This window comes from Erithacus rubecula (assembly GCF_903797595.1).
Source record: "Erithacus rubecula genome assembly, chromosome: 14".
Classification (NCBI taxonomy): domain Eukaryota; kingdom Metazoa; phylum Chordata; class Aves; order Passeriformes; family Muscicapidae; genus Erithacus; species Erithacus rubecula.
The window spans coordinates 19,120,598-19,143,227 of NC_136666.1; the positions used below are offsets into that span (position 1 = coordinate 19,120,598).

The window sequence follows — 22,630 nt, forward strand, 5'->3', positions numbered from 1 at the left end:
CTTGTTGTGAATTCCTTCCTGTTTTTCCCGAGGTTTATCACCTTGGGAAGATCCAGGGAGGAACAGGCAAACTGCAGCAGACCCGAGAGAAATTCTCCTTAGCATGAGAAAGGAGAAAAAGGCCTCAGGCCCTTGCAATTTTCAGCCTGTGGCTTCAATGAAGCCCACAGAGCCCATCATGGCAATGGTAACTTGGGGACAAAACCACTACTGCTCTGAGCCTCCCCCCATTTTCCTTCTCTACTTTCCACACTGGCTGTGATGCCACGTGGTCTGGATCCCTCTGGGGTCAGTTGGGGGTCCAGCTCTGTGTCCCAGCTCCCCACAAGTTCCTTTGCACTCCCTAGAGGAGCAGAACTGCCCTCAGCTCTGGGCCAGTGCTGCTCAGCCACAGCATCCCTGAATTACCATGTTCACAAATCCCAGCCCCGTGCAGTCCCTCACCCCAGGACAGTTTCACTGGAACCAGATATGCTTTTGCACACACCACGACTGCAGCCATTATGGGAAGGTGAATTTAATAAACACATCCAGCCTGTTTCAGCGTGTCCCTGGCACTGATGCAGCTGCAGCCCCACTCCAGGTGTGAACCAGGTCACTGTGGGCCAAACTCAGCCCCATCCTGTGCCGTGGAGGGCTGCCTGCCCTGGCCCTGAGGACAGGGTGGTCCTGGAGCTGGTCCTGCAGAGCAGAGCAGAGCCTGCCCTCATCCCCCCGGCAGCACCCAGGGGTTGTGGTCCTGGGGCCCTCAGGGCTCCCGCACACGTACGTAGGTGGTCCAGGGCCCACACACCACCTCCTCCACCCGCAGCCCCTCGGCCACCAGCTGCTCCACGCGGCGTGCCTGGTCAGAGCTGGTGGTGTTCCCGTGTCCCAGCTGTCCATATTTACCTGTAGACACACACTCCTGCATAACGTGGCCCTGGGGCCCCACAGGGCAATTGCTCCTGCTGTTTGTGGGGAGGGAGGGGAGGAACACAAGAGCCCCCAGCACAGATGGAACTTGTACAGTGACAGAAGAGCCAAGGGAGAGAGAACAGGAATGAGAAGCTGCTCCAGGGGAGGCTGCAGAGTCCCAAAGCAGAGGTGTCACTTACCCCAGCCCCAGGTGTAGAGCTCCCTGCCTCCTGCAACAGGGACAGCACCAGGTGAGCTCTGTGCCCTGCAGTCCTCTCCCTGCTCCCAGGGGCACTGCCCAGGGTCCTGCTGAGCCCTGGCACCTCTCAGTCCCCAGAGGGGCTGCCCGGCCCCGCTGGACACTCACGTGTGACCGCGGCCGTGTGCCGGGACCCGCAGCTGACCGCGCTGACCTCCGGCTCCTGCGGCAGGTCCAGCAGGGCTGGGAACGCCTGGATGGAGATGAACGCGGCGTCCTGGGCAGCCAGCTGCTCCCTGCAGGCCGTCAGCCTGGGGCTCCCTGCACAGGAGACAGCTGCAGGCTCGGCCCCGCTGGCCCTGCACGGAGCTCTGCAGGAACCAGCCCAGCCCGGCCTCACCTGGCCAGCAGCAGCTCCCACCTGTGCCCGTGTCCTCAGCCCGTGCCCGCTCCGCCGCCAGCGCTCTGGAGGGCAGAGCCAGCTGCCCCGACTCGTTCCAGCCCCACACGTACAGGTCTCCTGCCTCTGCGGGGTGGTAGAAAAGGCACAGCTCAGCCCTGAGCCCCACTCGCTGGCAGCACTGCCGCTGCGGGGACACCAACACCCCGTATTCCCTGAGCCAGGTGCCCCCGCCGCCTCACCCTCCATCCATCCCATTATCCCGTTATCCCATTATCCCACTGTCCCATGTCGCAGCCCTCACCGCTGACGCTGGCCGAATGCCACCCGCCCGCCGCCACCGCCCGCATGGGGACCCCGCCCAGCGCCTCCAGCAGCCGCGGCCGCGGCTCCGGCTCCAGCAGCCCGTGGCCCAGCTGCCCGTGCCTGCAGGGACAGACAGACAGACAGACAGACACACAGACAGACAGAGAGACACACAGACAGACAGACACACAGACAGACACACAGACAGACAGACAGACAGATAGACACACAGACAGACACATAGACAGATAGACACATAGACAGATAGACAGACAGACAGACACACAGACAGACAGACACAGACACACACAGACACACAGACAGACAGACAGACAGACACACACACAGACACAGACACGGACACACAGACAGACACACAGACACACAGACACACAGACAGACACACAGACACAGCCCCTGCCCCCAGCCCTCCCTGCTCTCCCGCTGCCAGCCCAGCTCCAGCCCGAGCTCAGGTCACAGCTCGTGCCCAACCCACAGAAACTACAAACCTCACAGTTCATGTCAATGTTCAAACTACAAAAATCGTTAATAGAGTAAAACTCCTTCAACAAGAGCTGGTGTCTATCATGTTAAAAAGCATCCCAAAATACCCAAATTTGCAAAATTGAGTGTAAACAAAACAACAGTCCTCAAACAAATTTGGGAAAAAATAATACGTGAAAAAGCCTTTTGCCAAAAGTAACTAAACAAAAACATAAAGTTAAACAATATATTTATACTTGTTAGTTCTGCTTACTTCTTTTTACAGTACAAATATGCCTATAAATCAACCAAAACCAAATATTAAAGTTGCTTTAGCCAAGTCAGCAAACTCAAACACCATATATTTAACTAATTTAAACCCAAAAAAACCCTTTACAATCTGTTTAATCAGTGAAGCAGTGCCAACCAAAAAGTAGCCAATACCTGACCAGAACAATTATTAACATGAAGTTGCCAACAAAACAAATCCCATAACCAACCATTTGAACCTTAATAATTCTTAGTTCTTCAATAATTAAATTTTGTACTGTTTCAGACCAAAAAAATCCACAATTAAATGTTACTCCCTGTCCTCCTGTGTACAAAATCTCAAGGTTTTAGTATAATTATATTATTCCTATACCCACTAAAAGTAAAACGGTTAACCTTAATAAATTACCACAACAATTACCAAAAATTATTAAATAACTTATAAAAATAAAACCTAGCAAAGCAGTCCCTCAAAAATTAAATATAACCCATATAACATCAAACTATTCACTATAATAACACCTCGTGTTAAAAAAAAAACATTAAAAATTTAAAAAGAATCTGCCCATCATTATAAAAAAACTATAATAAAAAATTTAAACCCTGAAGCCCTACAGAACAACTTAAATCAAATTTATTTTTACCTCACTGAGCCAGAGGAGCAGGGACTGGGCAGTGAATGAATCCCCCCGAGCCAGAGGAGCAGGGACTGGGCAGTGAATGAATCCCCCCGAGCCAGAGGAACAGGGACTGGGCTGTGAATCCCCCCGAGCCAGAGGAGCAGGGACTGGGCAGTGAATGAATCCCCCCGAGCCAGAGGAACAGGGACTGGGCTGTGAATCCCCCCGAGCCAGAGGAACAGGGACTGGGCTGTGAATGAATCCCCCCGAGCCAGAGGAGCAGGGAGGGCACTGGGCCAGGGCTCGCAGCTCTAGACAGTGACTGATGATCGGTGCGGGGTTTGTCTTCCATAAATAGCAAATAGGAACAGGGCAACCCTTCCCCTACAGCTGAGAGCAGCCAGCTCCTGTGGCCAGGGCTCATCATGCACCGGCAGAACTCGGACCCAGGGCAGGGGGATCTGCGGCTGGGCTTTCCAGCACCTTCTGGGAAAACCAGACTGGGGCAGCAAATACACAGACAACCCCTAATGAACACAAACGCCTTTGTGAGGATAATCAAAGAGCTTGTCTCCACTGCTTGTCCTGCAGTTGCTGAACGCCCCCCGGTAGCTCCCGCACCGCTGTGTCCCCGCAGTCCCCGCTCACCTGCCGCCGCCCCAGCTGAACACCTCCCCGCCGGCGCCCAGCGCCAGGACGTGCTCCGTGCCCAGCACCAGCTGCCGGACCCGCAGGCCGGCGGGCAGCGCCGTGAAGAACGGCGGCCGCGGCGTGGCGAAGCCACCGGGCAGCAGCGGCAGCGGCTGGCGGGGCTCGGCGGGCTCGTCCCGGCTCCCGGCGGGCTCGTCCCGGCTCCCGGCGGGCTCGTCCCGGCTCTCGGCGGGCTCGACCCGGCTCCCGGCGGGCTCGTCCCGGCTCCCGGCGGGCAGGTCCCGGCTCCCGGCGGGCTCGTCCCGGCTCCCGGCGGGCTCGTCCCGGCTCCCGGCGGGCTCGTCCCAGCTCCAGGCGGGCTCGTCCCGCAGCGCCCCGCTCAGCGCCGCCGCCCGCGGCCAGGCGCGGGTCCCCGCCGCGCCCCGCAGCACCAGGTGCGTCTCGGACGGCAGCGCCTCCGCCCAGCCCGGCAAACGCCGCCGCTGCCCCGCGCTCCGCAGCTCCAGCCCCGCGCCTGCCGCGGCGGCACCTCAGCGACCGCCGGCCCGGGACACGGGACGGGGACAGCGCGGGGGGCTGGGGGACGGCACGGGAATGTCACCGGGGAACGGCGGGGAGCATCCCGGGGGAACGGCGGGGAGCATCCCGCGGAACAGCACGGGAATGTCACCGGGGGAACGGCAGGGAGCATCCCGGGGGACAGCCCGGGAATGTCACTGGGGGAACGGCAGGGAGCATCCCGGGAGTGCAGTACGGGAATTATACCGGGGAACGGCGGGGAGCATCCCAGGGGTACGGCGGGGCGGGGAGCATCCCGGGGGACAGCCCGGGAATGTCATTGGGGGAACGGCAGGGAGCATCCCGGCGAACCACCGGGAGCATGCCGGGGAACGGCAGGGAGCATCCCGGGAGCGCAGTACGGGAATTATACCGGGGAACGGCGGGGAGCATCCCGCGGGAACGGCGCGGCGGAAGGGGCGGACAGGGCGAACCGGGGCGAGCGGCGCGGTAGCGCACGGTGCGAACGGGAGCGGGCACGCCGGGGAGCGGGCACGGGACTGCCCCGCGGGCCGGGCCGGGGCGCTCACCGGTCTCCACGACCACGTAGCTCCAGGCGGGCCACAGGCGGGAGAGGCCCTCGGGACCCGCCTCCAGCCGCCACGGGCCCGGGCCCGGGCCCCGCTCCCCCGCCGCCTCCTCGGGGCTGAACCCGAACGCGAGCCACGCGCAGCCGGGCGCCGCCATGGCCGGGGCGGCACCGGGAGGAGGGACCGGAGGTGACGGCGGAGGGACGGGCGGACAGACGGACGGAGGCCGGGCCGTGTCCAAGAGTAGCTTTAGTGATACCGGGTGAGCCGAGCTCCGCCGCGCCGGGCCCGCCCCGGCACGGCCGTCCCGGCTAAGGCAGACGGTGGCAAAGGCAGCGGCAAGCCCCGTCCTCCCGCTCGCCCCGGGCACCGGGCGGGCAGCGTGGCCCCGGCCCTGCCCGGGCAGTGCTGAGCCAGCTCGGCGTGCAGCCAGGCCCCGCGGGGCCGCGCTGAGCAGCGTGAGCAGCCTGTGAGCAGCCGGTGTGCGAGCCCCGCGCCCTCAGGCGTGCCCGGGGTTGGGCTTGATGAGCCCGAAAGCCACTGCGTGTGCCAGGCTCTCCTGCGCCGCCTGCGCCACCCGCGGCTTGTCCTTGTCCTTGGCAAGCACCGAGAGGATCTCCAGCATCTCGCTGGCGATGAGCTGCTCGGCTACCTCGCGAGCAGCTGCCATCATGTTCATCACCACCACGGCGCCGCGGTGCTGCAGCTCCGCGCTGGGGCTCAGCAGCAGCGCCTGCAGGATCTCCAGCCAGTGCACTGTCTGCCGGGGAGCGGGGCCAACATCATCACCGACCCCAGGAGAAGGGTCCCAGTTCCCCCCCTGCAGCCTCATCTCACATTCAGGCCCGAGTCATGACAGGCTGCCCTATCTTCTGGGGTCAGAGCTCCAGGCCACCGTGGGGAGGGAATATGGGACACAGGGTGCTGTCCTCAGCGCCCCCAGCCCAGCCTGGGCACTCACCACCTGGGGAATCCGCTTGCAGATGGGGGGATGCAGGGAGGTCAGCATGGCCAGGGTCCCCGAGGCTGCCCGCCGCAGCTTCTCGTCCTCCTCCCCACTGTACAGGACCATCAGCTTCAGCCGGTCGCTGCCCTCAGCCAGGAACATCTCCTGCACCTGCACAGGGCAAAGAGGAGGGATGGGGTGGGGGTGTGGTGGTCTGGCAGCCCAGCACAGACCCAGCCCCCCCCGGCCTTCACCTCCTTGCTCATGGCCATGTTGCACATGCACTCAGTTGCGGCCAGCCGGATCAGCTCGTGCTCCTCAAACATGTACCCCTCAATCATGGGCACAGCCCGCTCTTTCAGGATCTTCTGCCTGGAGGGAAGCGTGCAGTGAGCGCTCCCTGCCCAGGGCAGCCCGCCAGGCCCCCGGGGACAGCCAGCCCCTCTCCCCCCACCCCTACCGCAGCCTCTCGCTGATGCCAGCCAGGTTGGTCAAGGCCATCAGTCCCTCAAAGTTCTCCAGGCCCGTACGCTGCAGGTGCAGGAGGCTGACCAGGGGCCGCACCACCTCATAGATCTGTGAGACAGGGCATGTGGCACTGAGTCAATGCCCACTGCTGCTCCCACACCAGCCCCTGCCTGGCTGACCCAATCCCCAGCGCCAGCACTCACCCGCTCCCCAGGGAACGCCATCTCTGGGTTGGACGTGATGGTGATCTTTGCTAGGGCCTGCGCTGCCTTGGTCTGCCCCACCTCAGTGCCCTCCAGGGACAGTGGGATCAGAGCCTGGGGGCAGAAACAGCAGCTTGTCCTGCAGCCAAGGCCACAGCACCCAGGGCAGCCACAGCTTACCAAGGCCTCATGTTCAAGGGAGCCACTGCAGCCCCTGCTAATCCAGAGCCCAAGCTGACTCTGGAGCACAGCGGGGTCTGTGCTCTCACCTTGCCTCCTCCCTGAGCAACCACACCACCCCGGTCTTCTGCCTCCTCCACCAGCGCCAGGAACACTCTAGGGACCAAGCAGGACAAGTTGCAGCTCTTGGATAGTCACAGTGGGCCCGGGCTGCTCCAGACTCCTGGGCATCCCCCCGACTGTCCAGGAGCTGGCCTTCACCACGGGCACACACATTCAGCAGGAACCCAGCTGCCCCGTGCCCCTGGCACAGTCACCTGGAGATCAGCTCCCGACAGGAGCTGGTGAGCGCCGGGTTGTCACTCTTCACCATGCAGGCCAGAGCCGACACCACGCCAGCCGCCAGCAGCTTCCGCACCCGCCGCCGCACGAACTCGGGCTTGTCCTGTGCCACAGGCAGGGCCACGCTCGCCTCAGCAGCACCGCCTGCGCTGCCCCATCCCATCCCTGGGGGCCTCAAGGACGCTCTGTCCACACCGGGCACCCCAGGCTGTGTCCCACCCACCAGGCACAGCCGTGCCCTGCTCACCTTGGGGTGCTGCTCTGGGATGTGCTGCTTGGCGTATTTGGCCAGCTCCAGCATCTGTGGGTCTGGCTCCTCATGGTCGTAGCTGTTGGTGCAGTTCACCAGCGTGGAGGCAACAGCATAGAGCACACTCCTGTCCTCTGACTGCGGCAACAGTGGGAATCTGTCACACTCACAGCAGGGAGGAGCAGCCAGCACTGCAGCCCACCCCACATCCCACCCCAGAGCATGAACTCCACACCCGCTCCAGCACATTTTCCTGGTGCCAGGGTGCCCACCCCACGGCTCTTGGTATGCACCTTGGCCAGGTGGAACATGGCCTGCATCGCTGGCTTGTCCTCCACAAACTCCTCCTTGACATCAGCATCGAAGGTGAGGTAGGCCAGGCCCTCCACAGCCCAGCGCCGCGTGCCCGCATCGATGGCCTCGTTGCAGAGCCACCTGGCAGAGTGGGAGAGCCACCTGAGCCTGGCTGGGGACAGCCCCGCTGCAGGGAGCCCAGCTGTGGGAGCCCTGCCCACCCCCCGCCCCCGGCCCCGCTCACTTGCGGCACTGCTTGGCCAGCTTCATGGTGGATCCCTCGGCAAACTGCTTCATGCTGAAATCCGTGCCGCCGGCAGACCCCAGCTTGCACAGCCCCTGCAGCCAGGAACAGAGCGTGGAGCAGAAATGGATGGTGTGTGTCCTGCCCCCCAGCTGCGCGTGGTGGTGCCGTCCCCACGCCAGCGCAGGGCTCAGCCCGGCGCAGCCCGTGCCTCCCTGCTCACCACGAGCGCGCGGATGCGGATGCTGTCCCTCTCGCTGTGCTTGTAGATCTCCTTGAGCAGGTTGACGCCGTTGGCCGTGATGAAGGAGGCGCGCTTGGCCTTGTCGGCGGCGTGGATCAGCGCCTCTACGGCCACCAGCTGGTGTGCCTCACACACAGAGGCACAGAGGGACAGCACGCTGTCCATGATGCCCTCCAGCTCCAGCACCCTGTTCCCTGCATCTGAGGGACCCTGCAGCAGGCACGACACTGTCTGAATGGCCCGCAGCTTTCCCGGCAGCTCGTGCCCCTCGAACCAGCTCCTTCAGGGAAAGACCACCACAATGGGTCAGGATGATGCGCCTGCCTCTTCCTGCCCCACCTGCTGAACCTCCCCCGCAGCAGGTGCTGCCAGGCTGCAGGTGACAAAACCCCTGCCCTCCCCAGGACGCCCTGGCTCACCTCACATAATCCTCGCACATATGGTGGAAGTTTTCCCTCTCGGCATCACACTTCAGGTCCTCATACAGTTTGCTCAGCAGAACAGAGGTGCTCATCCGGGTGTTCTCTGTCACGGGCAGGCTGCCGAAGCTGCCACACACTGTGCTGCCCACCTCCAGGATCTTCTTCAGGCCTGGGAAACGTCAGACAGCCCAGTGAGGGGCGCAGTGGCACGTGCACACCTGGGGCAGAGGAGCGCATTTCCAGCCATTCCACTAACCCTGGTCAATCACCCAGAGGCTCAGGCTGTTGTTGGTCTCCTTTGGTGACTTCCTGGGCACCACCTTGATGAGCAAGTTGAGGGCATTGTCACGGCCGTGCGCTGAGGCCCCTTCCAGCACCAGCAGCTCCAGGAGGTGCTTGATCAGCAGTTTCAGGTCCCTGGAGGAATCTTCCAAGAAACAACAATGCCCAGCAGTCATGGCCTCGCCCCCACTGTGGTACAGCTGGCAGAGATGCTGCCATGACCAGGAGCTTCTGCCTCCTGTTAACCCTGGATGTCTGCACCGATCTGGGGCTCTCCCCAGACAACAGCCAGCCACGCAGCCCACACTCACCCAGCACCAATGCATCCTCCTTCCCACGGAAGTCTTTCTGCAGCCCCTCCTTCAGGGAATCGAACATCACGTGCAGCAGGTTGCAGGCAGCCAGGGACACCTGCTCATGCTCCACACCCAGCACTGCTGCAAGGCGGGGTGCCCCCAGCTCCGCCAGGATGGCCGTGGTCTGCAGGTACAAGCACACCTGTGTCTTCCAGAGGCCGTGGGGAAGCCCTGGCCTTTCCCAGCCCCTTATCAGGATGATGCTTTCCTCTGGGCCCAGCCATGGGCTGTGGTGGCACCTACACGAGAGCGGTGGCCGGAGCACAGCCCCACCAGCGTGCGCAGGGCTGCCAGCATCAGGTCAGCCTTGGCCGTGTCCAGCAGCTGCATCAGCAGCCTCACACCATCACTCTGGAAGATCTTCTCTGCTCCAGCCTCTTCTCGTGCCAGCACGATCAAGTTCTGCGCAGCCTGGGGAAGGAGAGTTCTCTCTGGGTCACAGCAGCATGCTGTGCATGAGGAACTGCTGGCAGCTGCAGGCACCCACCCTCCACCCTCCATCCCTGTCCTGGGGATTGTTCTGCGTGGGGCAAGCCCAGCCTGCCCAGGCAGCACCAGCTGGCCCAGGAGCAACAATCCTGTCCTGTCTCCTCCACAATCTCCCCTCCTCTCCTCCCAGCCACAGCCCCACTGCACCCCACTCCCTGAGCTCAGACTTTCTGCTTCTTGTCCGCATCCTTTTCATCAAGATCCAGCAAGATCTGGAACATCTGCTCCACTTTCGAGTCCGTGCAGGACATGGCCTTCATCTGCAACAGAGCAGAAAGAGTGGCTCAGTCCTCCCCGTCTCCTGCAGCCACAGCCACAGCCGGCGCCCGCGCTCACCTTCTCGTGCATGCTGCTGCCCAGGGCGCGCAGGGCCTCCTGGAAGGCCTTGTTCCTGGGCTCCAGGCTGGCGCAGCGCTGCAGGTCGGCGACAGCCTGGTCCAGGCGGCCCAGCCGCTGCAGGGCCTGGCTGCGGCGGAACAGCGCCTTCACGTCCCGGCCGTCGGCCTCGATGGCTGCGCGCAAGGGGGGCTGTGCCAGAGCCCGGGCTGCCCCTGCCCCCCTGCCCCACGGGCAGCTCGCAGGCTGGGCCCCCCAGCCCCACTGACAGTACCTTTAGTCGCATCAGCCTCTGCCTTGGTGTAATCCTCCTGTGGAGAGACAGCAGAGGGACGTGCCTGAGCACTGCCAGCACCAGCCCCAGGCTGCCCACACCCCCGACCGGGGAACAGCTCACTGCAGACTGTGAGCCAGCACAGTGGAACGCGCTCTCTGTCCCAGAACACAGCCCTCAGAGGGTGTCCAGGCAGCCCTACGGCCCCCCGGCTTTTCAGGCACTTCTGGTCCACTCAAGCCCCTAAAGTTCCTCGTGCTCACCCCCTGCCCCAGACACGGACCGCGTGCAAGAGCTCAGGGGCGCTGTGCCTGCTCGGGAGCAGCCCCGGCCAGCCGGGCCGGTTCTGCCGTGACGCACCCGCCCGGCGCTCACCAGCTTCAGGTAGCAGGCGGCGCGGTTGCGGTGCAGCACGGCGCGCTCCGACGGCGCATCGCTCAGCCCCAGAGCTTCCGTGTAGGCAGCGAGGGCGGCTCCGTGATCCCCCGCCTGGAACAGCGCGTTCCCTCGCGCCCGGAGCTGCTCCGCCGTCACCTGCCGATGGGCACCGGTGGGACACGGCCCTGGACTCCGCACGGGTGGCCATCCGGGGATGGAGACAGGACAGGGACCCCGGGACAGGGACCCCGGGACAGGGATTCCCGGGACAGGGATCCCCCCGGGACAGGGACCTGCGGGACAGGGACCCCGGGACAGGCACTCCCGGGACAGGCATCCCCGGGACAGGGATCCCCCCGGGACAGGGACCTGCGGGACAGGGACCCCGGGACAGGCACCCCCGGGACAGGCACCTCCGGGACAGGCACCCCCGGGACAGGCATCCCCGGGACAGGCATTCCCCCGGGACAGGGACCCCCGGGACAGGGACCTGCGGGACAGGGACCCCGGGACAGGGACCCCCGGGACAGGGACCTGCGGGACGGGGACCCCGGGACAGGGATTCCCGGGACAGGGACCCGCCGCCCCGGTCACGCCCGTCTCCGCTCACCGGCTCCTCCATCGCGCCGCGCCCGTGACGTCACTGCCGATCGCCGGGGATCCCGCACACCGCCTCCCTTGTCACGTGACGGGGCGCGCCCGGAAGTGGGCGGGGCCGGACGGTGCCAGCACCGGCCACGGCCGTCAGGTGTGTCCCCCCCACAGCCTCCCGCCGCGCCCTGCACCCCGGGAGCGAGCGTTCCCTCGGTGCAACTCCCGTAGTTAAATCCAGCAGCGACTGTTCCCCCCGTACACCCCCCGTACACCCCCCGTACACCCCCCGTACCCCCCCCGAGATGAGTCACCCCCCCGATGGCCCGGACACCCCGGTGCGAGTCCCCCCGTGCACCCCCTGCCCCGCCCTACCCTACCCTGCCCCGCCCTGCCCCGCCCCGCCCCGCGCTCAGCAGCCGCGGCTGGGCCGGGTCAGCCCGGCGGCTCCGCGGGAAGGCCGGGTGCCGGCGCGGTGCCCCCGCGGGGCTCTGCGGGCCGCGCGGCAGGCACCGGGCAGCAGGCGGCGGAGGTGGCAGCGGCGGCCCCGGTAGCAGTGGCAGAGGTCGATGGCCATGAGCAGGAGCACGAGGAGCCCGTAGAGCCCCACGAAAGGCAGGGCCAGCGGGTTCCTGCGGGGTGCGGCACTTCAGGAGGGGCAGCCGCGACCCCCCGAGGCACGGTGTTACCGGGGAGGCCCCAGAGGCCACCGCAGCCCCCAGGGCCCCTCCTCACCGGAGCAGGCCGGGGCCGGCCAGGCTGGACAGGTTCACCCCAGCGAGGGCTTCCAGCGCCAGCTGCGAGCAGCAGGCTTTGAGAGCGGCGCGGCGGGGCCGGCAGCAGTAGCGGTGCCCGGGGGGGGTCGCTCAGCCGCGGGCAGTAGAAGCCGGAGTGAGAGCGGCCGTCGGGGCCCACGTAGCCCTCGCAGAGGTGCAGGTTCTGCAGCTGCAGGCTCTGCACGGCTGCAGCGGGACGGGGCGCTGGGGAGGGCAGGACGGGCTGCCGGCTCCAGCGAGAAGGGCTGGGCGGTGCGGCAGCGCAGAGCCTCCCCGGGCCAGCGGGGCTGCGCTGGCTCAGCGCTCCGCAGGCCGAGGGAGCCTGGCTAACGCCGCACGGGGGGCCCGGCCCGGCCCCCAGGGCGGGCTACAGCCCAGCAGGCAGCACACACACGGCCTGTGTGTGCCGTGACCTCCAGTGCTCGCCCAGGCCTCAGCGAGGGCAAACATGGGCAAGGGCGGCGATGGAGGCAGAGAGGAGGGAAAAGCCCCCGGGACATCAGGTCAGCCCCCATCCCCCAGGCTGAACCCCCTCCCTATTCCCCATCACCCCACAGGGAGGGCACTCCGACCCCACGGATGTGCTGCAGTGCGAGCAACCCCAGCAAGGACCACCACCCCTCACTGCAGACCACTGCCCCCCAGCACAGACCCCTAACCTCCATTTGGGGCTTCAGGGGAGCAACCCCCAAGGGCCAAGGCCCCATCAGGGATGGGCTCAGGGAACAGCAGATGCAGGAATGGGGCTGTACCTGTCCCAAGGATGCTGGGGAACAGAGCCGTGGCAAGGAGCAGCTGGAGCAGGTGCCCATCCCGCATCTTCCTGGCCAGCCCTGGGCAGAGGCAGTTCTGGCTCCAGTGGAGGCAGAAACCACAGCCCCTCCTGCTCCCGCCTCCATCTCAGCCTCCACCAAGGGCTGCTCAGAGCCATTAGAGCCTCCTGCACTCTCTCTGTCCACAGGGACGGGGTGGAGGCGGGAGCATCACTAATGAGCTTCTGGGGCCAGCAGTAGGACCAAGCTCATTTCCCGGCTGGATGCAAAGCATCAGCTGCCACGCCCAGGGCCCAAGTTGGGCACCTGGACCCATCCTGGGAGTCCCTGAAATGGCAGTGGACCAGGCCAGGGCACAGGGCAAGCACTGCGAGGTGCTGATCTTCCAAGGGCCAAGCCCATGGGATGTGGATGTGCTGGGGGTTGTGCAGGAATCGTGGAATCACAGAATCATTTAGGTTGGAGAAGACCTCTAAGCTCAACCAACCCAACCAAGCCAGAGCTGAGAAAGTTCCCTACCTCAACCAATCCTTCCCCATGCCCTCCCTGCTGGTATGCTGGGCAGTAAGTAGCCCCAGGGGCCCAGGAAGTATGGCACATGGTTCCCACAGCAGCCAGGAGGATGCTCCAATGACATGGTGTAATTAGCAGCCACTCAGCCACTGAAACTCAGCAGAGGGGACTGCTTTTCAGGCTCACTCTGAAAAGGGGCTAGAGGCTCTGGAGTTGGGGGAGGCATTGCCACGCTTTACTCAGACAGTGCTGCCTGCACAAGGAACTGACTCCCATCCCCCTGGCTCCTGCCCAGCACCAGGCACTGCCTGCCTTCAAGCACGGCTGGGCCTGGCCGTGCCACCAGCCTCTCACAAGTGCCTGGAGCTCCTGGCCAGATCGTCAAGCTGGCCTCTGCCTGCCTCAGAGTGCTGCCCTGTCTCCCCAGAACGCACCATTCCCTCTCCCCTGAGTGAGAGCCACAAACCACACACAGACCAGGGCCCTTGGAAACAGTCTTGTGTTTCCCACAAGCTCCAGGAGAGCTCAGTCCCATTCCACAGCTCTTCTTCAGGCAGTTGCCCAACACCACCGGTGCTCCTGGCCTCCCCTTGCTGCCATGCCAGTCAGGGGGAGCCCTGCATGGGCCCCTGCCCCAGCCACCAGGGTGGCCACATTCCAGGGCAGCCTGTGAATGTGACAGGGCAGCAGTGTCTGTGCCTCCAGCAGCAGCAGAGCCCACCCTGCTGCCCTCCCCAGCCATGCTCTGCCCATCCGGCCCCGCGTCCAGCCCTGCCACAGCAGTTCATTCCAAAATCTATCTGAGAACGTGGAACTAATAAATTAGAAAGTGGCAGCAGCAGCCTCAGCCAGTGTGGCCCCTCGTGCCCATGCCACAGTGCTGCTGGCCCTGCTCCCCTGCTGCACTGTGCTGCTCCTGTGCTGTCCAGCCACTCCCCTCCGTCTGGCCCCACACTACCCCAGGCGGATGCGGAACGTGGCGATCTCCATGGGCTCCAGGTGGATGTTGGTGCTGTTGGAGGCTGTGCCCAGCGGGTACATGAGCGTCAGCGAGGTGGGCTGCAGGGAGCCCAGCTCCAGCCCCTGGAACAGGCCTCCCAGAGACAGCTGGGGATAGAGGAGGAGGAAGAGGAGAGGCCCTGGTGAGGATGTGCTGCCTGGAACAGCACTCTGCCCAGGACAGCCTGGCACACGCCACGACTGCCACGCAGAGGTCCCAGCCCAGCTCTGACCCAGTGGAGGGGTGGGGGCAGCCAGGCCCTACCTTGCCCTGGCTGGTGGTGCAGTTGAAGCCCAGGTTCTTGGCCTCCAGGCTGCAGTCAAAGCCTTTTCGGTGCAGGATCAGTGCTGCCTCAGCTGATGGCAGTGAGTCATCCTGCAAGGAGCTGGAGTGTGAGGCACAACACTGGGGACAGGGGCAAGAGCCCACCAGAGCCCCACCAGCCCTGGACCATAGCTCACCTCTGCCTGCAGCGTTCGCAGGTTGAGGATGTGGAAGTCGCAGGGAAGGGTGGTGGCCAGGGGCACAAAGGAGCGCAGGGCTGGCAGGGCCGGCTTCTCCAGCGCCACTGGCATGACCAAGGCCTCAGCATTCAGGTGCACGGAGGTCATGTGGCTCAGCAGGGATGGGAAGCTGATGGGGCGCTCGTCCTGCACCTGCCAAGCAGCACATGGGTCAAGCATGGGCCCAGGAAGCCAGGCAGAGCCTGGGCAAGGCTCACAGAACCCACAGAACCCTCTTCCAGCAGTGCCTCGAGACCAGGCACCTGCCAGCACAGTGCACAGAGCTGCCCCTGCCCAGGCAGGTGCCCCCACCCCAGCACCCAAACAGGACCCAGCTAGCTGATGGTAAAGCTACAGACCTGCTACAAGGCTGGCTAGACTAGTGGCTAGCAGCTAGAGCACAAGACAGGGAGAGACAGCAAGGCCAGGCTGGCCATTACCTCGGGGCTGCCAGTTCTGGTGCCAGAGAAGCTCAAGGCTTTAAACATGGAGACGAGTTTGGAAAAGAAGCCGGAGCTCTGAATGGGTGGCACAGCACACGCAGAGGGCAGCGAGGGGATGGGACAAGAACACTGTGATTATGAGGGCAATGTGGTTCCACAGGGACAGACCCCACTGCACATCCTGCTTTCCCCATGCCCCCTGCTCCAGGTCCATCCCCTCCCAGTGCCAGCACCATGGGACGAGATGGGAGAGGACACTGCATCCCATCACGTGTGGCTGGCACATGTGAAGCAAGTGCCAGCTTGCCTGCCCAAGGCAGGGCAGGGCTGTCCCGTCCCAGGCAGCACCTTGTTGGCCGTGCTGCGGCGCTCCAGCAGCAGCCGGAACCGGTTGCAGGTGCGCTTGTTGTCCTTCAGCCCCTGGCCCAGGCCCCGGTTGTCGTCCTGCATGAGGCGCCGGTCCAGGATCACCTCCAGCTGGCCTGTGGGGAGCGAGTCCCTGCAGCCCAGGCTTCACCAGCCACACAGCACAGAGCCCCCAGAGGCAGCAGGACCAGGGCACCCTGCCCAGCCTGCAGCCCTCCTCCCTGCTCCCCCTGGGGAGGACAGCCCTAGCTGCACAGCAGCTGCCCAAGCACAGCCCCTGGCTCACCGCTGTGGAGGCTGGAGACCCCCAGGGCCTGGGCAGTGAGCAGTGTCAGGCGGCTCTGCACGTCCTGGATGTAGGCCATGGCAGGCATCGGGTAGAAGTTGGCCTGCAGCGGCAGCTTCTGCTGGTACCTGCGGGCCTGGATCTACCAAGGGATACAGAGCAGTGGCCAGATGTGGCTCCCAGAGCATTGTCCCCCTGTGGGCAGCTGCTGTTCCTCCCCAGGCTGCTGCATACCTGGAAACCATTGAGGTCTGTGAAGAAGGTGTCATCACTCTCAATGTCAGTGCTGAGGCGCAGGGCCAGCTCCTTGTTGATGTGGTCACGGATGTCCACCAGGCAGGACACATCGAGGGACAGGCCCTCCACCCCTGCGGGTAGGCAGTGAGGGGTGAGCCCCACGGGCAGCATCAGCCAGTTCCCTGGGCCAGGCACACCTGGCACAGCCTCAAGATCTCACCTGGCACGTTGTACAGCCGCACCACGGTCTGGACATGCTGGTAGTAGCTGGAGACCTCTGAGAAGAGGGGTCCCTCCATCACCCGCACCACTGGGGGGTCCCTGGGAGTGTAGGGCTGGGGGGAGGGACAGCTGTGCTGAGGCTGCTGCCTGAGGACCGTCCTGTGGCACAGCTGTCAGCTGGCTTCCAGGAGTGGACCCTGTACCTTGGCCTCGCCATCAGGCAGGAAGAGATAGGCCCCACTTTTGTCCTTGGAGGTCCTGGTGCCATAGACGAGAAACTCGCTGCTGACCCTGTGCACCTGCTGCTCCCCAGCCTGGCGCAGGCTCTGCAGGTGTGGCGGCACAGCAGTGAGAAGCAGTGGGATGCACCCCTCTCCTCCTCCACCCCACGCCCTGTCAGAGCCCTGCACTCACCTGCAGCAGCCCCGTGCGCCCCAAGAAGCAGGCCTGCAGGTGCTGGTTCTCCAGGCAGAAGTCCTCAGCAGCAGCCGGGAAGACGTGCAGGGGCACAGCCTGGGGCTGGCGCACGGACACGTCCCGGCCGTGCAGGAACAGGCGCGTGGAGGCCCTGGGCGTGGCGTGGCCGTCCAAGGACTTGTGCAGCTGCAGCACACGCAGCCCCAGCGCGGGCAGGCGGGCCAGGACAGACACCTGCAGGCAGCGTGGGGACCTGAGCCAGCCCCCCGCGTCTGGGGAACGGCTGGGGGTCAGTGGGGCACACACCCTGCTCGGCCTCGGCCAAAGAGGGACCTGCAGGGGACCTGGGGGTTCCACAGCTGTGGGATCTCGTGTTGTGGGGCAGGGGTTGAGCAGGGATGTCGGTGTGTCCTGGTAGTATGCGGGACGGCAATCTGGCAAACATGGGCTGTGGGGCACCCCATACCTGGTAGACATCAGGCACCACATCCGTGGCAGAGTTCCACACGGCACTGAGCTGGGAGGGCAGGGGCTGCCCCTCTTCGGAGAGCACACGCACATGGGGGGTGTCCACCAACATCGGCACCACGCTCAGGCGCTCCTGCTCCAGCGGGTTGAACACCACCAGGAACCTGCAGGGGTAACACAGGGATGGCATCCCAGCCACACTGCATCCCAGATGTTCCCACACCCCACAGTACCCACAGATCCACTGCACCTACCCACAGCTTCACAGGTACCCCCTCTCTGCCTCCCCACAGTCATGTAAGTCCCCAGAGCAAGGCAGGAGGTCTTACCGAGGTGAGGTGTCCAGTTTGATCACTGTCCTCTCTGGGAGAGAGTCCTGGCTGGAGCGTGTCTCATCCTGGGAAGGAGTAGTAAACAGTAGGGGTGTGCCCAACCCCCCTGCAGCTGGGCCCAGGGACATGGGCACAAGCTGGGCCCTTTTCTGGGCCTCTGCAGCACGGAATTGCTCCTGGGGCATGGGGACAGTGTGCCAGAGTGTAGAGAGCCAGGGGCCGGTGCTGCTCACCATGCCAAGGAACGGTGCAGCCGGGTTGTGGTGGTACGTGTCCTTGTCCCCCAGCACAAGGTAGTGCGCAGCATTGATGATGACACGCTTGAGGTTGGTGAGGGAGTGGAGCAGCCTGGGCAGAGGCAGAGGCAGAGTGAGTCACCTGGCACCATCAGCCCCATCTGCCCCAGGTCTGCCCCACACCTCTACATCTCCCCATGCCAGGGAGGACATCCCCACACCTAGCCATTCTCACTCAGCCTCGAGCCCCCCAGCCCCACTCTGAGACAGGCTCTGAGGACCCCCCAGCCCCACACGCACCGGACTCCGTAGTCCACGGCCACGGCCTCCTTGGCGGTGCCGGCGATGGCGTCGTGGTGCTGGAAGAGGCCCAGGTTGCGGCGAGCGTTGGTCAGCAGGGCGTAGTCCGAGCGCGGGTACCTGCCATCGGCACCGGTACGGCGGGCGTGGGCCAGTGCCAGGCTGTACAGGATCTCTGCCCCCCTGCACAAGGACAGAGGCACTGAGCTAGCCTGGGAGGAGGTGGCAAGGCTCACACTGCCCTGGGACCGGGTGAGCGTTTGGCACTGTGTGCACCAGTCCGGTTTGTTGGCAGCTGGCGCAGACCGGGGGTTGTTGAGCTCCCAGATACTGCCCAGCCACCCCTCACCCGTGCTCCCCGCACACCTCCTGTGCCCCACAGACCAGCCCACTGCCCCTCACCGGAGGTGGGACTCCAGCACCCGGTCCAGGCTCTTGTAGAATGGCCGGGAGGTGAAGTATCCCGTCCAGTAGTGATCCTCCCGGTCCGCATAGGAGAAGAAATCCCCAGTCAGAACTGGGAACCCAGGTGGCCTCATCCCCGGCACGATGCCCACTTTCTTGTACAGGGCATCAAAGTAGTCAGAGAGTGTGCCAAACTGTGCCTGCAAGACAGCACATGCAGCCCTGAGCAGGGCTCCTGCAGTGGAGGGTCTTATCACCCCTCCCAGGACTATTCACCCCAACTGTGCTCTGCCACGGCTTCCAGCTGCCCCCAGCCCCACAGAGCTCCCCACACATACCTGGACGTGAAGGTCAGGCCGGGAGTTGAGATAGTCAAAGATGCGCTGGTAGTTGAGGAACTGGGCGTCCCACTCCTGTGGCTTGTCATAGCGGAAATCATCCCCCAGGGGCACCAGCAGCACCTTGCTGCGGTACAGCTTGGACTTCTTGCGGTACTGGTCCAGCAGCAGCTGGGCTCTGTATGGGGGCCAGGACATGAGGCCGGTCCCTGGCGGCCCACCGGGCTGGGAGCCGCGTGCCCTGGCCCTGCTGCACTCACCGCTCTGCCACGTTGGCGTCGGTGATGGCGCGGGGAGGCACCTTCCAGGGACAGTTGATCCGGCCCCCAGGCAAGCGCTTGAAGTCAAACTGGCAGCAGATCTTGGGGTCTGGCCCACAGGTGTGGGGCACATCATAGCTGTAGAAGGGCATCATGTGGCACAAGATGTCGGTGCTGCTGTCTGGATCTGTGGGACCAAGGACAGGTGAGCAGCAGCAATGGCTCTCCCTTGCCTGTCCCTGAGCAGCGGGTCTGACAGAGCAGAGCTCAGAGGGCACAGCAGCCTCCACCAGTGTGCTGCTGGACATGGTGGCATGTGGAAAGTCACCTTGACTGCCCACAGGGCAGACACACTGCTTCCCAGTGCTTGGCTCATTTGCACAGGAAAGTGGCTGGTAGCCATTCTCTGCCACCACCTGCCCCACAGGGCCCCCTCTGCAGTCCTCTCCCAGCAGCACCTCACCCCACGTCTGTCTCCACATGAACTCCAGGTTCTGGGTGGCAGCAAAGTGCTTCTTGATGGTGTAGTGCACACGCTGGATGAGCATGGCCGTCAGGTTGGAGCGCTTCAGCAGGTAGGGCATGGTGGAGCTGTACCCAAAGGGGTCCACGGCCCAGCCCGACCGCGGCGTCACACCTGGGGGCACAGACACCTGTCAGCCCCGCGCTGGGCCAGCAGCACCTCCTCTGAGCAGGGTCCTGTCAGCACCTGGAGGCCTGCAGCACATTATGCAGGGCCCCTGCAAGTATCTGCCAAGCTCTCACCAATGTTCTTCTCCAGCCACTGGTGGCCCTCGATCAGCTGGTCAATCATGGCAAAGTAGTGGGAATTAGCCTCATCAGGCATCACCCAGCCGCCCGTCACCATCTCCAGCTGCCCATTGCCCACCAGCCTGTGAGGGGACACCCAAGATGTGACCAGAGCCCTGCGTGAGCCACACACCCATTGCAGAGTCCCCCTGATCTGAGCCACCCACAGTCTACCTGCAGCTGCCACTGCCATTCCCTCCTTGTCATGCTGTCTCCATGCAGAGAGTCATCCCTCCACACTCCAATGCCAGCCAGATCCCACTCCCACACACCTTCCACTGTGTCCTCCATCCCCAACGCTCTTGGGGCAGGGGGCACACAAGGAGGCCATGTCTCACCACAGAATCCTGCTCTCCAGATCTCCCACCCTTCCATGGGTGCCCTGGGCCTTGCACACAAGTTGCCCAGCCCAAGGCAAGATCAGTCTCCCCCATCTCTCACCCCACATGGCAGCAGCTCTGACATCTGATGGCACTGGGAGACTGGTGGCAATCTGAGGGCATCCCATGCTGAAAACAGCCCAGGCAGCTTTCCAGTCCCTAGGGCCCTTCCCTCACACACCCTACACTCTAGGGAGCCAGGTGGGCAGTGGGGCCAGCTGGGCAGCCCTACCTGCGCACAGCAGCCCGCTTCTGGGCACTGATGTTGTCCCACCACTTGGAAAAGAAGGAGATTTCGGACCAGATGAAGCGCCGGCGCGGGTCCTCCTGCATCTTCAGCAGCATGCTGTTGAGGATGTGCTGCGTCTGGTCGTAGTAGTACTTGTCGAAAGTCTTGATCCAGCCTGGCAGCACAGGTGGGGGTCACTGAGGGGGGCCCAGGCTTCCCTGCCAGCACTGCAGGGTAGCAGAGGCTGGGCGAACCCCTGCTTCTCACCTGGGTCATTGTGGGAGTGCGGCACCACAAACACCTGCAGAGGCTCTGTGTCCCACTCATTGGGCTCGTAGGTGATGTCAAAGCCTTGCTTCCAGACACCACCATCCTGGTTGTCAAATGGCAGCAGGGAGTACACAGCCAGCATCTGTGGGGAGGAGACAGGGCTGAGAGACCCCTGAAAGAGCAGAGCCAGGACCCCGCGGATGCCCAGCTATGGACCCCTCACACCAGCAGAGCCACCAGCCCCTCACCTGCAGGTCTGGGCTCTGTCCTTTGCCCCCTAGAGCAAACTGGCAGTCTTGTGGGGACACGGAGAGGAAGCTTGGGCGACTCTCAGCGGGGAGCCCCCAGGAGCCGTTCAGGGGGTGCTGGGGCAGGGCCGGCTGCCCCTCGGCGTGGGCTGTCAGCTCCAGCACCGAGTCCTTAATGTGGCTGATGATCTCGTGGTTCTCCTCCAGCAGCTGCTCCAGCTGCTCGATCCGGTTCTGCAGCACCGAGATCTGGCTCTGGTGGCACAGAGGACACAGCAAGGGGCAAGAGGTCACCACAGCCCTGGGGGCCAGTCTGGGCCCTGGCCCCCTAATGCCCAGAGGCCAGGGCTGGCTCCCCCTGAATTTCCTGGCTGAATGCCCCTGTTTGCCATCCCAGGGCCGCTCTCAGTCACCCCAGCCCCTCCACACTCACCCTGGGGAAGTTGCCCCCGCTCTGGTGCCGTGTGGGGTCGTGCTGTACCCGGTCCAGCATCAGGTAGAGGGAGAAGACGGCCACGCAGAAGATGGCAGCTCCACACACCGTCACCTGCTTCTTGAGCTTCATGCCGAAGGGCTGCGGGGGGGAGCCGGGCCCGCAGCGCGGCCTCCTGCCGCCGCCTCCGAGAGCCCTCACGCGTCCCGCTTGCCTTAATCCGCTGCTGGGTGTTTATTTGTGCCGACGGGGCCGGGCCGGGCTCGGAGAGGCCGCGCAGAGCCGGCAGCGCCCGGGCCGCGCTCAGGCCCCGCCGGGCCGGGCCGGGCCGGTTCGGGCCGGGGAGCGGCGGCAGAGCCCGGGCAAGCACCGACAGCGGCACCGCCGGACCCGGGGCGGCTCCGCAGCCCGGCCGGGGCCTCGCATCGCCCGCCGGGGCCGCCGCGATGGGCCAGGCCAGGCCGGGCCCCGCCCCGCGCTCCGCCCGCCGCGCCGGGCCCGGGGGGCGGCACCGAACCGGCAGCGGACCGGCTCCGAACCGGCACCGAACCGGCTCCGAACCGGCACCGAACCGGCAGCGAACCGGCAACGGACCGACAGCGAACAGGCCGGGCCCGGGAGGCGGCACCGAACCGGCAGCGAACCGGCAGCGGACCGGCACGGAACCGGCAGCGAACCGGCAACGGACCGGCTCCGAACCGGCACCGAAGCGGCAGCGAACCGGTAACGGACCGGCTCCGAACCGGCAACGGACCGGCTCCGAACCGGCAGCGAACCGGCCGGGCCCGGGGAAGCGGCACCGAACCGGCCGGGACCGCGCAGCCCCGGGAACGGGAGCGGCCACCACCGCCCGCAGCCGAGATGCCGGTGCCCATCCCGGTTCCTTGTCCCGGTGTGCCCCGTGCGGGTGTCCCATGCCGGTACCCTGTCCGTGACCCCTGTCCCGGTGCCCGGTCCCAGGGTCCCGGTGCATCCCCAGCCCCAGTGTCCTGTCTCGGTGCTCCCCATGCCATTTCCCTGTCTGTGCCCCCATCCTGGTACTTCACCTTGACGCTCCCTGCGGGTGCCCCGTGTGCCCTGTCACAGTGCCCCGTCCTGCGATCATTACAGTGCCCAGTCCCAGTGTCTCGTCCCAGTGCCATGCCCCAGTGCCCTTTCCCAGTGCAGCACAA

General features: G+C 64.5%; 4 protein-coding genes across 5 annotated transcripts; all 4 read right to left on the reverse strand.

The window, feature by feature from the left end:
• Positions 1–501: 501 nt before the first annotated feature.
• RCCD1 (RCC1 domain containing 1) lies at positions 502–5,135 on the reverse strand. The gene is made up of 7 exons (XM_079317791.1): positions 4,915–5,135; positions 3,824–4,340; positions 1,801–1,922; positions 1,518–1,622; positions 1,265–1,417; positions 1,098–1,127; positions 502–891 (listed from the first exon to the last, which is right to left on the reverse strand). Exons 1-7 carry the CDS (start codon positions 5,069–5,071, stop codon positions 749–751), a joined length of 1,227 nt encoding a protein of 408 aa, XP_079173917.1. The 5' UTR covers positions 5,072–5,135; the 3' UTR covers positions 502–748.
• Positions 5,136–5,145: 10 nt separating this feature from the next.
• UNC45A (unc-45 myosin chaperone A) lies at positions 5,146–11,341 on the reverse strand. Its single transcript, XM_079317790.1, has 20 exons — positions 11,233–11,341; positions 10,620–10,778; positions 10,245–10,281; positions 9,971–10,146; positions 9,802–9,894; positions 9,389–9,556; positions 9,101–9,269; positions 8,764–8,934; positions 8,505–8,676; positions 8,065–8,365; positions 7,842–7,936; positions 7,597–7,738; positions 7,301–7,441; positions 7,029–7,156; positions 6,801–6,867; positions 6,532–6,645; positions 6,321–6,436; positions 6,115–6,232; positions 5,876–6,031; positions 5,146–5,674 (listed from the first exon to the last, which is right to left on the reverse strand). Exons 1-20 carry the CDS (start codon positions 11,242–11,244, stop codon positions 5,414–5,416), a joined length of 2,796 nt encoding a protein of 931 aa, XP_079173916.1. The 5' UTR covers positions 11,245–11,341; the 3' UTR covers positions 5,146–5,413.
• Positions 11,342–11,625: 284 nt separating this feature from the next.
• On the reverse strand, positions 11,626–13,611 carry LOC306807987 (protein shisa-like-1; the record flags this gene model as incomplete). The annotated part of the gene is given in 4 exon segments (XM_079318064.1): positions 11,626–11,860; positions 11,949–12,064; positions 12,066–12,175; positions 12,742–13,611. Coding segments are annotated over 4 exon segments (528 nt in total). The 5' UTR covers positions 12,809–13,611.
• A 147-nt stretch (positions 13,612–13,758) lies between these two features.
• MAN2A2 (mannosidase alpha class 2A member 2) lies at positions 13,759–21,949 on the reverse strand. Of its 2 annotated transcripts, XM_079318309.1 has the most exons (23): positions 21,459–21,949; positions 21,026–21,280; positions 20,775–20,919; positions 20,511–20,682; positions 19,854–19,981; positions 19,552–19,725; positions 19,089–19,275; positions 18,829–19,006; positions 18,488–18,690; positions 18,086–18,268; positions 17,783–17,897; positions 17,547–17,614; positions 17,216–17,381; positions 16,747–16,983; positions 16,536–16,658; positions 16,331–16,445; positions 16,108–16,241; positions 15,874–16,015; positions 15,570–15,703; positions 15,219–15,296; positions 14,737–14,931; positions 14,540–14,650; positions 13,759–14,382 (listed from the first exon to the last, which is right to left on the reverse strand). In XM_079318309.1, the coding sequence occupies exons 1-23, from the start codon at positions 21,588–21,590 to the stop codon at positions 14,230–14,232; spliced, it is 3,528 nt and encodes a 1,175-aa protein (XP_079174435.1). In that variant the 5' UTR covers positions 21,591–21,949; the 3' UTR covers positions 13,759–14,229. The 2 variants fall into 2 exon arrangements, with proteins under 2 accessions (XP_079174435.1, XP_079174434.1); XM_079318308.1 differs by lacking the exon at positions 15,219–15,296 and having other exon boundaries at positions 21,459–21,948.
• Between the last annotated feature and the right edge of the window lie 681 nt (positions 21,950–22,630).

Excerpts from the sequence above, each read along its gene's own strand:
- RCCD1 (XM_079317791.1), bottom strand. The coding sequence starts at position 5,071 with ATGGCGGCGCCCGGCTGCGCGTGGCTCGCGTTCGGGTTCAGCCCCGAG. Across the intron at positions 1,623-1,800 it reads GCATTCGGCCAGCGTCAGCG|AGGCAGGAGACCTGTACGTG; the intron begins GTGAGGGCTGCG and ends ACCACCCCGCAG. Across the intron at positions 1,128-1,264 it reads GCACACGGCCGCGGTCACAC|GAGGCAGGGAGCTCTACACC; the intron begins GTGAGTGTCCAG and ends TCCCTGTTGCAG.
- UNC45A (XM_079317790.1), bottom strand. Across the intron at positions 7,937-8,064 it reads TCCGCATCCGCGCGCTCGTG|GGGCTGTGCAAGCTGGGGTC; the intron begins GTGAGCAGGGAG and ends TCCTGGCTGCAG. Across the intron at positions 7,157-7,300 it reads TCCCAGAGCAGCACCCCAAG|GACAAGCCCGAGTTCGTGCG; the intron begins GTGAGCAGGGCA and ends CCTGTGGCACAG.
- MAN2A2 (XM_079318309.1), bottom strand. The coding sequence starts at position 21,590 with ATGAAGCTCAAGAAGCAGGTGACGGTGTGTGGAGCTGCCATCTTCTGC. Across the intron at positions 21,281-21,458 it reads GCGGGGGCAACTTCCCCAGG|AGCCAGATCTCGGTGCTGCA; the intron begins GTGAGTGTGGAG and ends CTGTGCCACCAG. Across the intron at positions 16,242-16,330 it reads GCGGCTGTACAACGTGCCAG|GGGTGGAGGGCCTGTCCCTC; the intron begins GTGAGATCTTGA and ends GCCTACCCGCAG.